Raw genomic sequence first — 17,058 nt, 5'->3', positions numbered from 1 at the left:
TGGCTTATCACGTGGAAATGTATAGCAGTCAAATACTTTAAACGCGTGATGTTGATTGTAAATGTGGAGATAAAACCCGAATGATCCGGAGAAAAATCGAAGCGACCACGGCGAGAGAGACACGAAAATTCCAATTTACAGCAGGCGTCAGGGTCGGGATTGAACCCACGACCTCCTGTACACCTAGCGAGGTAGTTAACATCTCGTCACCTGTTTCGCGTCTCTCCTCACACTTTGGAATTCCATCCCATTGTCCCCCCCACCCTGCGCCAAAGTTTTCTTGCAACTTTGCTCAATTCAATAAACGTATGAACCGCTTCTTACACGTTCTACATTCAAGTGTGATGTTGTTTGGTGGCCGCTTGGGGTTTGTGGCCTTTGCGGGGCCGTGCACAGCAACCGCGGTTTAAAAAAACACAAAACAACAACACAAAACCCCTCCACAAATGTCGCCCCGCGTTCTCCACCAGAGCGCACCGCGTGGCCTCCTCGCCTCTTCCCCCAGCGAGAGATTCCGAGCAGCAGGGAAGGGGGCACGAGGGAGGGAAGCTGTGGGAAGGGGCAGGGAGGGGGGCAGCGGGGGAGGATGAGGATGGGGGGGGAGAGGGGGGCGGAGGGGGGGATGGGGGGTGGGTGGGTGAGGGGGACCCCCAATTTGTCCCGTTCGCTGACCCTACAAGCCCGAGGATTGACATTGTGTTGGAGCGGGCGGGGCTGCTGTGGGGTTAAAAAAAGTGGGGGGTGAGGGGCGGAGGGAGGGAGGGAGGAGGGGCAAAGCGAGGGTCCCAGGGCTGCATTTGGATGAGGAGGGGGTGGTGGAGAAGCGGGATGAGGAGGAGGGTGGAGTGGTGGTGGTGGTGGGGGGAGAATGTGTGACTGTGTGCGCGTGTGTGACTGAGCGCTGGGTGTGTGTGGGTGCGTGCGCGCAATGGACTGGCTGGTTGGGTGGAGGGGCCCTGGTGGGTGGATTGACGAGGAGGCAGGGAGGGGGTTATAATCGCATCTCTGGCTGCCAGGCGCTGTTCGCAGTGATCGGACACCGACTGCGCGCGACACGTGGAGGTGGTGGTGGTGAGCGTGGTGGTGGTGGTGAGCGTGGTGGTGGTGGTGGTGAGCGTGGTGGTGGTGAGGGTGGTGATGGTGGTGGGCATGAGGAGGAGCACCGGGGGGTGAGTGCGTGGGAACTTTCGGATGAAGAACCGACGCGGGACTTCTATTCTACTTCTTCTATCTTCTCCAGATTACCGAGCGAGAGCGATTACGCGCAACGCCTCTTTTAAACTGCACCAGCCACACGCGAGAGTATCGTTGTTTTTTACGAATACCAAAACCCTAATCGCCGAGAGACCGCAGAATCCCAGTGAACACGGACCGAGAGGATTCCTTCCTCGCTGTCGCCGCTGCCGCTGCTGTTCAGGTCGGAAGTTTAACTCGAGTAAAGTTTGAACTCGGCTTGAAGTTTGTGCCGGCGTTGGCAGGAGGAGGAGAGGAGGGGGGGGGTAGGCCGAGCCCCCAGGCAGGAGAGACACTTTGCCAGCGTTTGACTTCTGGAGACGCGCGCGGCACCGAGGGGAGCCTTGGAAGACGAACTGCGCTCGCGAACCCGGCAAACAACTTTGCGTCCACATGACAGCAAACCGCCTCGGACTACTGCAGAGCCCATCGGGAGGGGGGCGACGACAAGCCACGGGGCCCGAGGTGGTACGCTCCAGGTAGGGAAGCCTTTAGGGGCGTTCTGGGACTTTTGCTCGTTTCGACTCCCTGCCCGGCACCCCCCCCCTGTCCCCTGTCCCCTGCGTGGGGGTTCCGCCTCTGCCTCCATGGTTCCAGCGGGGTGAACCCGAATCCCGAGCGGAGGCGAGTCGACGATCACCGGCGACCCAACACAGCAGCAGGTCCCCGGCCCGTGTCCTCGCCGGCGGCACACGCGGGAGTCGTAGGGAGGAGGAGGAGGAGGGAGGAAAGGAATGGCGCAACATCGGACAGCCGAGCAACAGCCATTGCGGCGACTGCTGCCCTGCCTGCTGCTGCTCCTGCTGCAAGCGGCGCGTTGCGTGCGCGCCAGCGCGGAGTACTGCCACGGGTGGCTGGACCCAAGCGGGACCTGGCACGACGGCTTCCCGTGCCCCGAACGATTCGACACGGCCGAGGCGACCATCTGCTGCGGCTCGTGCTCGCTGCGCTACTGCTGCACGGCGCCAGAGGCGAGGCTGGACCAGGGGCAGTGCCGGAACGACCGCACGGAGCCGCCGGGGGGACAGGGCAAGGAGGGCGACGCGCCACCCGGAGCCTCTGCGCGTACGAGCCAGTGACACGCACGCGCGCACACACACGCACACACACGCGCACACACACGCGTACACGCACACACACGCGCGGACACACGCACGCACACACACGCACACACACGCACACACACACACGCGTACACACGCACACACACACGCGCGCACACACGCACACACGCGCGTACACACACGCGCGCGCATACACGCACACACGCGCGTACACACGCACACACACGCGCGCACACACACGCGCGCACACACGCGCACACACACGCGCGCGCACACGCGCGCACACACACGCACACATACGCATACACACACACACGCGCGCGCACACACGCGCGCACACGCGCACGCAAAGACAAAGATCCCCCCTGTACGGCCTCAACAAACTGTTGGGGCAAGTGGTGTTAGCGATCAACAATGAAGGCCGCCACGGCACACGAGTGGCCGGGTGCCCAGCACCACGCCCGGCCGCCTTTGTATCACCAGTGCCGATGTTTTTCACACCGCACGGGGTACTCGTGTGAGGCTGGGTCGACCTTGGGCAGAAGCGGTTCAAATACTAGCCACGGTGACTGGCCGTGAGCTGGAATCGAACTCGGGTGACCGGGTTCGTAGTGTGCTGACTGCTGGACCACAGCTCCACACACACACACAGAGTTGAGCACTGAGTTTTGCATGCCTACGCTCACGCAGGACTACTACCTCGATACATACAACACCCGGGCAGGACTACTACCTCGATACATACAACACCCGGGCAGGACTACTACCTCGATACATACAACACCCGGGCAGGCAGCTCGGCACAGTTGCACGGATGCATCAATCAAGCCGGTGTCATCCATTCTCTGAACAGATGCGCGCGCGCGCGCACACACACACACAAGTCACTCGCCGTACTCCACAACACATGTTCGGGTAATCTTGACATTTCAAGTCCTAGGAACGACATTGAGCGAGTTCATTGTGCTCATAGTGTGGTTCTTTAACATAACCATTGACCGGTTAAAACTTCCGGAGAAAAGTACCAGAACTTCTACGCATGCCAAATCTCGACACAACCGAGTTGGAACGCGCTCGTGTGACTCAGGGATTCGTTTAATTCTCCCGATGCATTCTCGGGTTGTAACTGTGTAATCTCCGGCAATGACGTCCGACGTTTCGCTCCGCGTGCCGGAATCTTTTTGACAATGGTTCAGTATTTAAATTAGTTTTTAAAAAAGCTCTCCTTGGGCAGGTTAATGAAACAACACGCGCTTACAAATTAAAACCCCTCTACGCATTGGGGATTTAGTGATAAGGAGCGGCGCTGTAATCGTGGCGAATGAGAAGTTTGATGAACCGATATCAACTTGGAATAGGATGCGGGGGGTGGGGGGGGGGCTATGGCTGGTGGAGTCGATGATGCCTTGTGAGCTTTACTGGAGCATACGCCAAGTTATTAATGAGACGAGTCTTGTACAGCCACAGTCCCTGCTTGCGGGGTATCTATTGAAACGTTTCTGCGGACGAGTCGAGCGATCACTGTCGACCGCTTTGCCAATCCACTGTTGCTGGATGAAGGATCTCCCAGCCACGTGTTTGTCGTGCAAGGCTTGGTTTTCAACGAGGGCTGAACGATTAATCGATTTCAAATCGCAATTTGAAACAATTCAATTAGCAAATCGCAAAGGCTGCGATTTCTTTGGCGATTTGAAAAGTCCTATTACTTTCCTATTGGAATTGTTTCATTCTTTTTATTATTATAACTTTATTTATTTAACTTAACAATTGTTCTACGTTTGATTGTTCTATTTCAATTATAACAATTTAATAAATACACGTTGCAAGCAATTAATATATTTTTAAGTTCCCATCCAAGCATTAGAATATATAGAGCTGTTCATATTTTGATTGTATCACGTAGTAATGCTCCATCACATGTTTTAAATCTATTACACAGTGAATATTTAACTGAAGCTTGCCTTTAAAAAAATCTATAATCGCAAATCAAATCGCAATCGCAATATCTGTCCGAAAAATCGCATATTAGATATTTTCCCCCAAAAATTAGGTGAATGTTGTTATATGCAAAAGCGACCATTGCAACTTTATCGACATCATCTTCTTCTTCACTTTACATGACGACTCCAGCAGTCAGACACCTGTCCCATCAACAACACAGTCGTGAGCACACTTACTACTACACACTACTACATACACACTTGCTACAACATACACACTTACTACACACTAACTACACTACACACTTACTACTACACACTTACTACAACATACACACTTACTACACACTAACTACACTACTACATACACACTACACACTTACTGCTACATATACACTTACTACACACTAACTACACTACTACATACACACTACACACTTACTATACAGTACATACCTACTGCTACACACTACACACTACTACACACTTACTACTACACACTTACTACACAGTACACACTTACTACTACACACTTACTACTACATACACACTTACTACTACTACGCACTTACTACTATATACACACTTACTTACTACACACTACACACCTACCATTACACACTTACTACTACATACACGCTTACTACACACTAACTACACTACTACACACACACTACTACATACACACTACACACTTACTACTACACACTTACTACTACTACACACTTACTACTACATACACACTTACTACACACTAACTACACTACTACATACACACTACACACTTACTACACACTACACACTTACTACTACACGCACTACACACGACAACAACCACCATTCGCTACTAAGTGGCGGTGACATCATCATGACGCTTGTGCCAGGCTATGTGCACGTTGAGGCACGTGAAGTGTCGAACACCCGCTGGCACGAGGTCACGGGGCAGACCTAGGTGCCACAGATCGACTGAGATGACTGGCTGATGCACCACCTGTGCCCCCTACTGTGCCAATCTGCTGTGCTTTAGCCACCCGGCGCTCCGCTCGTTGTTGTGAGCGTCGCTCCTCCGCCCTCCGTTGTTGTTGGAGGGCGACTGCCTCCAACTGCCCAGTAGCGTCCTTCACGAGCCTCCTCTACAGAGGCCGATCTTGACACCGCTGGTACCAGTCATCGGCAAGTTCATTCAGCTCCATATCCTCCTGTACCACATCACTCCATCTCTTCTCTAGCCCGTGCCGCGCCCATTTAGCCCCCTTGATCTGGCCAAAGAAAAGCTGTTTCGGCATGCGGTGGCTGGGCATGCGGGCTACATGACCCAGCCATCGCAGCCTTGCCCGCCGGAGGAGCTCACCGATGGGACCTTGCCCAGATCTTTCAATGATGTATGAGCTCCTAACAACTATACAGCCTGGTTAAACCCAGGATTGATTGTCGGCAGGCCAGCCTAAATGTTTATAACCGGTGAAGATGTTCCATTAGGGGGGTCCACGTTTCGCAAGCATAGAGAAGGGAGGGAAATGACGGTGGCCGAGAAGACCTGAAGCTTCGTGCAGGAGCGACAGACCAGGTAGCTTCCACACAGCATTACGCAACCAATGAAAAGATAATGCCGCTCGACTGATTCGGAGTGAGACCTCTACTGTCAAACCGGAGCCGGTCATGAGCACACTGCTCAGGTATGGGAAACTCTCTACTCTCTCCACAACTACACTCTCACCAATTGGGAGTTGTGGGGGTGGAGTGTCCAATACCCAGCCAGGTGCTTAGTTTTGGTGGGGCTGATTGTAAGGCCCCACCTCTTAGTGGCAAGCTCCAGGTTCAGCAGCAGCGCCTCCAACTCCACCTCTGAGTGAGCAGCAATTACCAGATCATCGGCATACATAACATGGTTGAGCAATAGGGAGCCATTCCTTGACCACACCAAGGCATCGATCAGCCTCCCATTGTGTCTGTATTAGATTGAAATTCCTCCGGTACAGCTATTGAAGGCTTCACGAACTACGTGGTCGAAATATATGTCAAATAATGTGGCAGCCAGAGGACATCCCTGTCGCACCCCAAGGTGAACAGGGAATGCCTCCGACTCCCGGCCACGTAGTTTACCCGGGCCCGCTCACCATCATGAAGATCCTTAATGATCGTGAGCAGAGGGTCAGGGACTCCGAAAGCATGAAGAACAACCCAGAGCCTAGGCCTACTGATGGTATCATAGGCCTTGACCAGGTCAATAAATCAGAGATGTCGGTCTTGTTGGAATTCCCTACACCTCTGCTGTGGCAGACGGAATGAAAATATTGCATCTATGCAGGACCGCCCTTTCCTGAAACCGCATTGGGGCTCCGCAAACCTCTCCTCAGCGTGCCTGGTAAGGCAATTTTGATTAATCCTTGCCAGGACCTTTCCTGGCACACTGAGGAGTGAGATGCTCCTGTAGTTGTTACAGTCTGCAGTCCCCCTTCTTAAAGAAGGGAACCACCAGGGCATCCTTCCAATCCTGCGGAACCCGTCCAGTGGTCCAGACTGTTGTTATGATGTCATATAGGGCAGTCTGTGCACAAACGCCACCCTCCCTCAGCATTTTGCTTGGGAGATCATCTCTGCCCGGTTCCTTTCCTGGTCTCAGACTCCAGATCACCTTCAGTACGTCCTAAACAGATGGCACCTCAGCCAGCCACTCACAGGGGGTGACTTCTTCCACTATTTGAAGCACCGCAGCCTCAGCAGGGTCATCCCCATTTTGTCCCACGATGTTTTCCAGGCTGAGGGATTCCCCTCCCCCAGGACCTCACAGAAATGCTCAGCAAATCCTCAAACCTGTTCCGGAGGTCAGAGATTGGATCACTTTTCTTTTCCTTAATGATGGTAATAGGTGTGGCACTGCAGGTTACTTTTTTGATCGAGTTAAAGAGCGATGTGTAATGGCAGGCCATTGAGGCAGACTCCATCTCCTCAGCAACCCACGACCACAACCCATCCTTGCAGCACCTCACGGCTCTCCGAACCTCCGAGCGAAGGCTGCAGTAAGCCTCTTTCTCTGACGTGGGATGCTGTAGATGGTGAGAGTGGGCCTGTTGCTCTTCTCAGCCAGCCTGAACACCTCCTGTGTCAGCGAAGGTCTCTGGGGAGGTTTAGACCATGCAGCCAAAGGAGCCATTGCAGCTGCATGAGCCACAGTCCTAAACCTCGCCCATTTCCCCTCGACATCAGGAGGAGTGGGGGACGATGCCAACCCCAGCTGCAAGCGATGATGAAATTCTCGCTTGCAATTTTCATTAGCTAGCTGAGACCATGCCACTATGGGTTTGAATGGGGTCCTGAGTGTACACCCACCACCGGAGTGGAAGAATGGCAGGTGCATCTTACAGATGACAAGTCGATGGTCAGTGGGCAGATCAGCTCCACGGTAGGTCCTGGTGTCAAGGACATGGGCCCACAGCCGCTGTTCCGTCACTATGTAGTCCAGCAGATGTTCTTGCTTGGACCCGGCATGCATCCATGATGTTGTGTGGATGCGCCGATGCCGGAATAGCGTGTTAGTATTTACAAGCCCATGGGCTGCACAAAAATCTAGCAGCCTCCTGCCATTGTTATTGAGCTGATCTGGCCCATGACTTCCAATCACTGCAGACCAGGTGCCAGCATCATGACCAACTCTCGCTTTGAAGTCACCCAACAAGATGACTATCCCGAGGGGCCACTTTAGCTAGCACCTGTGACAGGAGGTCATAGAAGGCATCTGACTCATCAGCTTTGCCTGCATCCCTCCACGGATGTTCGTCTTCGGTGGGGTTATAAGTAACCACGACCACCATTCCTTGCCTCTGGTTAATGGGAAGGCAAGCCTAAAGTAGCCTGGAGCTTAGAGCTTCCCACACCTCACCGCCACACTCCCACAACCCCTTCATTCTTTTGTTCAGAAGAAGAGCCACTTCCTGTTGTTTGGCAGTCTCCTACCCCGAGTAGAGGACTGTCCACCCCTCATGGTGGCAGGAGCCAGAGCCAGTCCATCGGACCTTAAGAATACCACAGAGATCCAGGCAGTACCGGTCCTGCTCCCGACAGAGGAGTAGCAGCCTCTCCTCCGCAATGAGCATTTGAACATTCCACGTGGCCACCCGTAGTGGTTTTATGTTGTTACTGGAGGAGCCCCAAGGGCAAGGATTCAGTCTCCTGGTTCCGCCAAATGGGGTTTTGCCCAGAGACATCATAGACGCCTGTTCCCCCGGGGCCTCCGGCACAAGCTTAATTAAATGTTTAAATCGTGGTTTGGTGGTAATTCATTCAAGGTGGAGGGGTTACCAGCCCCTCACACCCATCCAGAGCCCCTATTTGGCCACTGTGGTGTTTACAAACGCCATGAAGGGAATGGCCAATCTAAATAGGCCCTCCCCCCATAGCACTGCCCACCACAGTTTTGCCGTCCGGCACCAACAAGGAGGTAGGGGGTTGTTTTTGCCGGACAACACACACACATACTACAACACACTACTACACACACTACTACATACTACACACTTACTACTACACACACTACACACAACTGCTTACACAAGCCAATCGTGAGACCGCACGCCAAAGCCAATCTCCACTGCCTGCCTGCGTCGCTTGTACGTATGTTGAACTTCTTTCTCATTGTACGTAGCCAACCGTGCTCATCGGAGGTGCGCTTCCTTCTTCACGCTCTAGCGCGAGAGCAGCCGATCACACATGGCAACAACATCCTACACCGATGAGTAGTCATGATAAGAATATTTCGGATTTATTTTGTTTTACGCAAAGGAGACGCACTCATGCAGTCAGACAATTCGCGGCACTTTCCACGCATCACGGATTCTGGGTCAACCCGAAACCCCTCCTTGTTGGGCATCACCACCACTACCGCCACTACTGCCACTACCGCCACACCGCCACTACCGCCACTACCGCCACAATTGCGTCCCTCTTCGTGCCTGGCCCTACACACGGTCAAGGCGTGTGCGTGTTTCGACGTCGCAGAACGGGCGTTCGAGTCGCCTCTCCTCCTCAGTCGCCACTCAAGACAGATCCGCCTTTAATGTTGAACCACGGTTACTCTTATGATTGCTATGGTTACAATTTTGCTTCTTTGCTCAAGAAAGCCTCATCGAGTCTCATGACTCTGTTTTGCAGGGGAGCCCTCCCACCTTTCGCAGTCATTCTAGCGGTGACATTTTTGAAATATGGACCACGACTCTGGCACACAGCGGCATACTCTTGCACACGGTGTCACGGGATCTTTAGCTTGTGCATATTGCACGGTATATTGAACTTCTTTCGCGCTGTACGTAGCCGACCGTGCTTAACCGGATATGCGGGGGAACGACAACAAGCTGAGCGCTGTGAAGCGGCAGATGGCACACGGTGACCCCAAGTGAGTTACCTGTCCAGTGACTCAAAATACCTAGCGGCCAGCAACGAACAGCGAATATAAAGTGATTGTAGATGAGCGTTACTCCATGTTTTTTTTTATTGAACAAAGTTACACACTCTTAACAACTTGGGGACTCTTAAGAAGGGCCATTTCCCTGAAACTGCGTCGATGACATATTTTTCCATTTTAGCGCAGTGTTATTGACTAATGTGAGGGGTTGGTTTTTTTTCTCTCTATAATAACTTGGCAAAAGAGACTACGTCCCTTGTTGGTCTCTTACAGTTGTAACAGTAATATATTATAATAAACTCGGGAGTTTTTTTGCTATTGCGCAATTCGCATAAGGCCTCAAAGCTTTTAACATGAAGCTTAAGTTACGGGAAAAAAACCTGCAGTGACAAGAGGTCAGTTTGAAGACGCTGTTAAAAAAAAAGGTAACAGACTCAAGATTGCCTGATCGACCAAGGAAGGGAATTCCACGGTCGAGGGTTGTGGAATTCCATTCGCAAAAATCAACTGCTGGATTACGTTTGGGCATTATTCGCCACGCTGAAGGAGTCGGTCCCTGCGGCAAGGTTGGTTGCAGGTGTTACCTTCCGTCAGCCGCGGCCTGTGACTCGAACAAAACTCAGGACGCTAGAGCTGAATGGGGAGCGGCAGTGCGGTAACCCACTGCATCACCGCTCACACGCACCCCCGAAATTCCGCCGAAAAAAAGGAATTGCGGTAAATCCGACTCCCGGCCGCCTACAAAACAAGAAGAAGATTTATCCTCTTAGTTCTTTTGGTAAAGTCACGTAGAAGGGAAATAATAAAATAATAATAAAACATAATAAAATAAAATTCTCACGGCGTTTCGGCCACAACACAAGCAACTGTCGGAAAGACAGCGCTCCGACAGTTCTGTTTCTTCACCCGAGGACGGCTGCTTGTGTTGTGGCCGAAACGTCGTGAGAATTTTATTTTATTATGTTTTATTTGTATTATTTTATTGTTTCCCTTCTACGTGACTTTACCATAAGAACCAAGAAGATGAATCCCTGCAGTCACCACAGCTTTAAATCGAAATAGAAGAAGAGTGTTGTGGAACCTGGCCCCTGGCTCACGGTAATCCTCTTATCAACGAGTCCAATCAAATAAGCTCCATTTGTTAGTATTGCCGAGCCTAATCGAAAAAACGCGGGCTTTAAATCCTGACATGCATTTGCGGAGAGCGCCTCTTTTCTGTCTTCGCGTAATTAATTTGACGCGCTGGTGGTGGTGGTGATGGTGGTGGTGATAGTGGTGGTGGTCGTGTGTGTGATGGCAGTGGGGGTAGGGCCTTAAGTGAAAGCACGTGTCTTCTCCTGAGCAAACCTTTTCTTGGTGGGCTTGGTTGTAATTTATGTATAATTATTCGTTTCCAAACCACTCATTGATGACGCCCTATGTATGTACGAACTTCTTTCGCACCGTACGTAGCCAACCGTGCTAATTGGAGGTGTGGGTGAAGGATATTAAACTAAACACGAAAAAGCAGTTCTAAATAAATGAGTTTTCATTCTAGATTTAAAGGGACATAACTCCAGTGGCTTCCTATGAACAGCACACCCAGAATGTGCTATGCATTACAGCTTGCGTAAAGCAGGTTGCTGTTGTTGTGGGCTGCTCCGGGGCTGACACAGTGTGCGTAGCAGATGACAGTGCAGCAAAATCCATTGTTGTATTGCACTATGCTTCCACATTTATGCTCCCCGCCTCAAACCCCCGCACTGGCGAGCGTGGTGAAGTATGGCCAAATAGTTTAAGACGTAGGAGGCTTTCGCGACCAATATCAACCATAATAAGAGGGGGATTTTTGGGGTTAGATCGCGTAAATATATAAGTGTGTCGTGAAACGCCGCCGCCACCCGACACAGCCAACTAGTAAGGGTTGTCACGTAAACAGAACGTGGCCAATTCGTCACTAGTACAGCACACCAGTGTGTTGGAGAGCCAAGCCACAACTTTATGGCCAAATAACCTCCACAACCCTTGGGGCGTGGGGAGGCCATCATCCAACAGTGGATTGACAAAGAGCTGCATCTGTACATATGCAATTCGTAAGGCAAATGTGAATGTCATTTGAATAAAAAAATGCTTATTATATCCACAAATATATACCCCATCCTGCGTTCGCCAAAGGGAGAGAAAACAATCACGATGTGAATTCACCAAACACGATGAAAATCAATTTAACACGTAGGAGGCTTTCGCGAGCAATAGCATCCATAATAGAGTTTTTTGGGGGTTAGATTATATATTTACGCGATCTAACCCAAAAAAAACCCTCTATTATGGACGATGAAAATCATTCCACATTACCAATCAACAAATATTGAACCCCACTCGTAAACTTTGTCGCAAATGAATTCACGACTCGGTGAACAGCTGATTTCCAGCGTGAGCTCACAACCCCAAGGGGGATGCACGGGCGAGGCCCTCCGTCCCATGAGCAGTGACTCAACCAGGGGTCGGCAACCTGCGTCTCTGGAGCCGCACGCGCCTCTTTAAGGACTGCTTCGTGCTGTTATTTATTAAGGATCCACCATCTCGTATTCACACGCGTTGAGGCTCTTCAAATATTGAGCTTTTTTTACCGAATTGTAAAAAAAAAAATGGCTGTTCTTGTTATTTTGGTCGCCTGCCCCTGAGCTCAACCAAAGGAACTGCGCATGCACCTACGAGCGACACGATCGGCGAGTCCGAGCAAGGTCAACTCCAAACGCCTCCTCCCGCCTCTTGTCTCCACAGTGCCCATCTACGTGCCTTTCCTCATCGTCGGAGCCATCTTCGTGGCGTTCATCCTCGTGGGCTCCCTCATCGCCGTGTGCTGCTGCCGCTGCCTGCGCCCCAAGCGCCAGGCGGCGCAGAGCCGCCAGGCCGCCCAGTCTCGCCTCCTCGAGACGCTGCCCATGATACCCGGGGCAGCTCCGGGCTCCGTGGCCGGGGCGGCCGGCGGCGCCGGAGCTGGTTTTGCGCGAGCCCCCTCTCGCCAATCCAGCAGCGCCACCAGTTCCACGTCCAACGGTGCCCCCAACGCGCCCGGGATGACCGCCAACGCGCCCGCGGCGTCCTACAAGGCTCAAGGAGGCGGGCAGCAGCAGCATCATCAGCTGAACTTCAAGATGCCGGTAGGGGCAGGCAGAGCGCAAACCGGGGGACACATCGCTCCTGGTGGTGCCGCGATGATGCTCAAGGCTCCTGCTCTGTGCGCCTCCTCTGCGCAAGTGGCCGGGCGAGCTGGCCCCGTGGACACGGTGAACACTTACTACAGCTACCCCTACGGGTACCCGTTCCACGCGGCGCACCATCACCACCACCAGCAGCAGCAACAGCAGCAGCAGCAATTTCATCATCACCAGCAGCAACAGCAGCAGCAAGCGGCAGCGGCCGCGGGATTGTTCATGCGGCCCCAGCAGTACGTGATCTACTCGGTGCAGGGCGAGTACAGCCAGGCGCACGCGCAGGCGCAGGCACAAGCGCAGGCGCAAGCTCAGGCGCAAGCTCAGGCGCAGGCGTACGCCATGCACGGGCACCCGCCGCACGGACACGCGCACTCCGCGAGCGAGGCCGGGGTGCGGCCCGCTCTGGGTGCTCCGGCGCCGGGCGACGCTGCGCGGGCAGCGACCCAGCAGCAGCAGCAGCAGCTCGTGGCCACCGCGGCGTCGACCCAGGCTCCGGCGCCGGGGACCGTTCCCGCGGCCGGAGAAGCCGCGCAGGGCCCCGGGGGGACGGCCAACGGCCCCGCGTCAGAGGCCAATGGCCTGGGTCAAGCGGCGGTGGCGGGCTCGGCGCCCCCACGACACAGCGGAGCGCCGAGTCAGGAAGAGGGCAGCGTAGCCCCGGCTCACATGTGCGTCTGAAGTGCGTCTGAAGCGCGCGCGGGCGCACGTCCCCGCGGACGGTGCGGATGGCGGTGGGAGTCGTGGGGGGAAGACGGAGATTGACGACGCGGGTCTTCGACAGTCGCCGAGGTGAAGAGAATGAACGCCCAACCGGACGAGGGACACGCCTCCCCAAGTGTGCTTCTGGCCCGCGAAGTGAACGCTGCCAGACACTCCACGCCCGAAACGTGTGATTTGCGCGAGTCGCTTTTTCGTTTCATCATCATCAGCAGCCATGGGCAATCCACTGCTGAATTATGGCATCCCTACGTGGTCACCTCCTCTCACGATCCTGAGATGTAATTATAATTATAGTAATCCAGCTATAGTACCTGGCCGCACACGCGGTGATTCCTCGGTCTCATCATCTCCCGGAGAGATGCAGCTCTTAATGTCATGCCCGGTTTTTTTTTTGCGCATTAGCATCACGGGTTCAGAAACGTGCCACGTGCACAGCATCGGAACGAGGTGACGTGGCCCATTGATGACTCGTCGCGGGTGTGCGCGTGTTTATTTTCTTTATGCGTGCCTCATCAGGTTCAAGTGAATTCTCACCATTTCAAAAGGTGTGCGCCCGCGCTCGGTCAATGGCTTGGATTCTGTCTGGATTCTGTCTGGATTTGTATCTGTAGGATCGTGTCGTTAAATCCGGGTCCACGTCTCCATCCGTGCTTCATCGGTTCCACGGGGAATTGAAGCGTAAGTTTACGTGGCACACCAATTTCATGAATTCGGCAGTTTAGTGTTCTCCAAAAATGTTAGATTTCAGCAGCAACATTGTCACTGCTTTCTTCTGGAGTACTCCGTTTTCACTGTCACTCCATGTGTACCTTATAAATTATAAGTCGGTGTACGTTTGCTGAACTTTATTACGAATGTAGTAAATATCTGCACGCCGGCTTTTTTTACCACAAAAAGCGAGCGAGCGTGAGAGATTTCTCTAATAAACCAAGCGAGTTGGGTCTGTCGCGCGACCACCAATCCCGCGATAATTAGGCCGCATTAATACTCGGCGCGAGTGTTAGTGCGGCTGGAGGCTGATATATTGCCATTTATTTTGTACTAAGTACATATATTACTGTACAGTCGTTTCGTGCGTGCGGGAGCAATTGTCCATTCTCGCCACCATTAAAATCAGCTTACGCAGCACCAGCAACAGCCATTCCTTACAATTAAGATTATACAATTATACAAACGCGGTGCGGTGGAGAGATTATAATGACAGACAAGATCTTGCGCTCTTGTATGGGGTGTTTTTTTATTTTCTTTTTTAAAAAAAAAAGCGCTCTCGTTTTGTCATTAGGCAATGCCTAATGTAGACGGGGGGCACAAGGTGAAATAAGTTTTATTTATATATATATTTTAAAACGTTCACTGTGTAATGCCCCTGCAATTCTGCATCGCCTTTACCCGCTGATACACACACACAGAGAATAGTTAATTGTGTTCACGTGCAGGGCCCCTGCATACTCATTAAACCGCTTGGGATTTACTCTTGAATAGCAAATGTAGAATTTAATTATATTTAAAGGCCTCTTCTGCCCCATTACAATGGCCCGTTATTGTTTATGCGAGTCTCTTAATGGTTTAGAAATAGCGCTTACGTAATTGTGGCTGTCTCTAGCCCCTGACACTCGCGACTTGTTTTATCCATTACCGATAAAGATGTGTTTTTTTAAGAGAACCAGAGAATTGCTTATCATAAATTAAGTGCTCATATGCTGTGCGCTGGGCTTAATTTAAATCGGAGGTGTCCGGGGCTGAGCTCCGGAAAAAACACATTTACTCCGCACCCGATATCACCGTTTGGGAGGTCCTGGAAAATATTCCAAGAGAAATGAGGCCCTGGCCATGTGTATGGGGAATGGAAAAAAGCGTGAGGGCCATGTTTTGAAAATGAGACACCAGAGTGTGCAAAAATTCTCGAACATTACGGTTGCTGTGGTCCTAGTGTACTGCCCTATTGTCAATCGAGGGCCTCCCGCATGTGGTTACAAGTCGTGGTTGGTTTATTTGACCATACTTCACCACGCTGGTCCAGTTCGAGTTGGTGGTCGCACATCCAAACGCGCTCGACTCAACTCTGCTTAGCGGTGCCCACGATCCAACGACATTGGGAGCGCAATTCGGGTGATTTGGAGCGGATTATTGTCATGAAAATGCGTTTTTAAAAAAATATCCACAAAATCGGTCAGTGTTGCTATAAACTAATGCACGCCACTTGTACGGTGCAATGTGCAACAACCTAGAGATACGGCAATCCAGAGCAGTACTTTGTAAAACTGTACATTGATAACACACACACCATGGACATATTAAACATTTGGGTGTGCATAAAGACGTGTCGCCTTCACAGACTGTGGGGCAAGTGCTGTTAGCGAGCGAATAGATAAATATTTGAAGGCCGGCACGGCACAACGAGGGGGTGGGTGGCCAGTACCACGCCCGGCCGCCTTTCACACGCACATACGCCTTATTCACACACACACACGCCGGTTAATGCTGTGTTAATGGCTGTGATGAGTCACGTGTACTTCAGAGCCGACGCTACGTTTGTCTGCACTACAATATTGTAAAAAGCTTTCGTAATTATTCATACGGTGCCAATGTTTCTGAACTGAAATCGTCGTTACCTGTTACTGTACAACAACCATGTTTTTACAAAATAAACAGGGCTAAAATATGCACTTCTCATTTCGTGTTTTGCCAAAACGTTATTTCTCAGGATTGTTTTTTTTATAGAATGAGAATTTACATTTTTACACCTACCACGCTGTCTTTCCTTGTTTACCAATTTACTTTAAATATAAATGTATTTCTTCCCCGCTGCACTCACCCGATGACTGTTAAACAAATCCCAGGTGATACGCTAAGCAATTAACACTTCGTTAATAGATCCGATTCAAATTAAGATCTCGCTGTGCGCACGTGCTCCACACGACTGCAGACAGCGTTAAATGCTTTGCGTGTCACGTGGGACGTGTTTAACAATCATCAGGTGCGTGAAGCGTGACAAGAACTTAATTTGTATTACAATGGGGAGTAAATTGGTCAACGCGGAAAGACAAGGCAGCTCTCGGTGGGTCGCGCCGACTCGAGTTTTAGAAACAGTCTTAACGCGTGCGATTAAGATGCATCTTAAAATGGTTCCGTCTGTTCAAACTTTAAATCTTTCCGGATTATTATGAGTAGGAACTTCTTGACAGGTCTAGAGGAAGCAGTGAGGCATTTTTGGGTTCAGAAAAAACTAATTACATTAAACATACACCACGGGTTTTATATCCTGTATATCCTGTACCCCACCCCATTATACATTTCAACTTATGTGACCCAGATGTTCTTGTATGTAATACCAAACAACACATGCAACACATTGGGGGAGGGGGCGGGGAAACGTATCCAAACGCATTATTTTTTTTCACACCGTCTGCAGCCACAGTAGCATTCATTCTATGAAATCACTTGTCAAAAACACACCATTTCTATACTCTTTGGTTGTTTCGGTAAAGTCACGTGGGTATAAAATA

The 17,058-nt window shown here is 51.5% G+C and overlaps 1 protein-coding gene across 1 annotated transcript; it reads left to right on the top strand.

The window, feature by feature from the left end:
* Positions 1–865: 865 nt before the first annotated feature.
* LOC116942970 (uncharacterized) lies at positions 866–16,214 on the top strand. Its single transcript, XM_032955511.2, has 2 exons — positions 866–2,298; positions 12,399–16,214. The coding sequence occupies exons 1-2, from the start codon at positions 1,968–1,970 to the stop codon at positions 13,508–13,510; spliced, it is 1,443 nt and encodes a 480-aa protein (XP_032811402.2). The 5' UTR covers positions 866–1,967; the 3' UTR covers positions 13,511–16,214.
* The last annotated feature ends 844 nt before the right edge of the window (positions 16,215–17,058 follow it).

This window comes from Petromyzon marinus, chromosome 16 (assembly GCF_048934315.1).
Source record: "Petromyzon marinus isolate PM22_M1 ecotype Great Lakes invasive population chromosome 16, UKy_Petmar_22M1.pri1.0, whole genome shotgun sequence".
Taxonomy (NCBI): domain Eukaryota; kingdom Metazoa; phylum Chordata; class Hyperoartia; order Petromyzontiformes; family Petromyzontidae; genus Petromyzon; species Petromyzon marinus.
This window is presented reverse-complemented; position numbering and strand designations above follow the sequence as displayed.

Coding starts and splice junctions, on each gene's coding strand:
- LOC116942970 (XM_032955511.2), top strand. CDS start 1,968: ATGGCGCAACATCGGACAGCCGAGCAACAGCCATTGCGGCGACTGCTG. Junction 2,299..12,398: donor GCCACCCGGAGCCTCTGCGC/GTACGAGCCAGT, acceptor TTGTCTCCACAG/TGCCCATCTACGTGCCTTTC.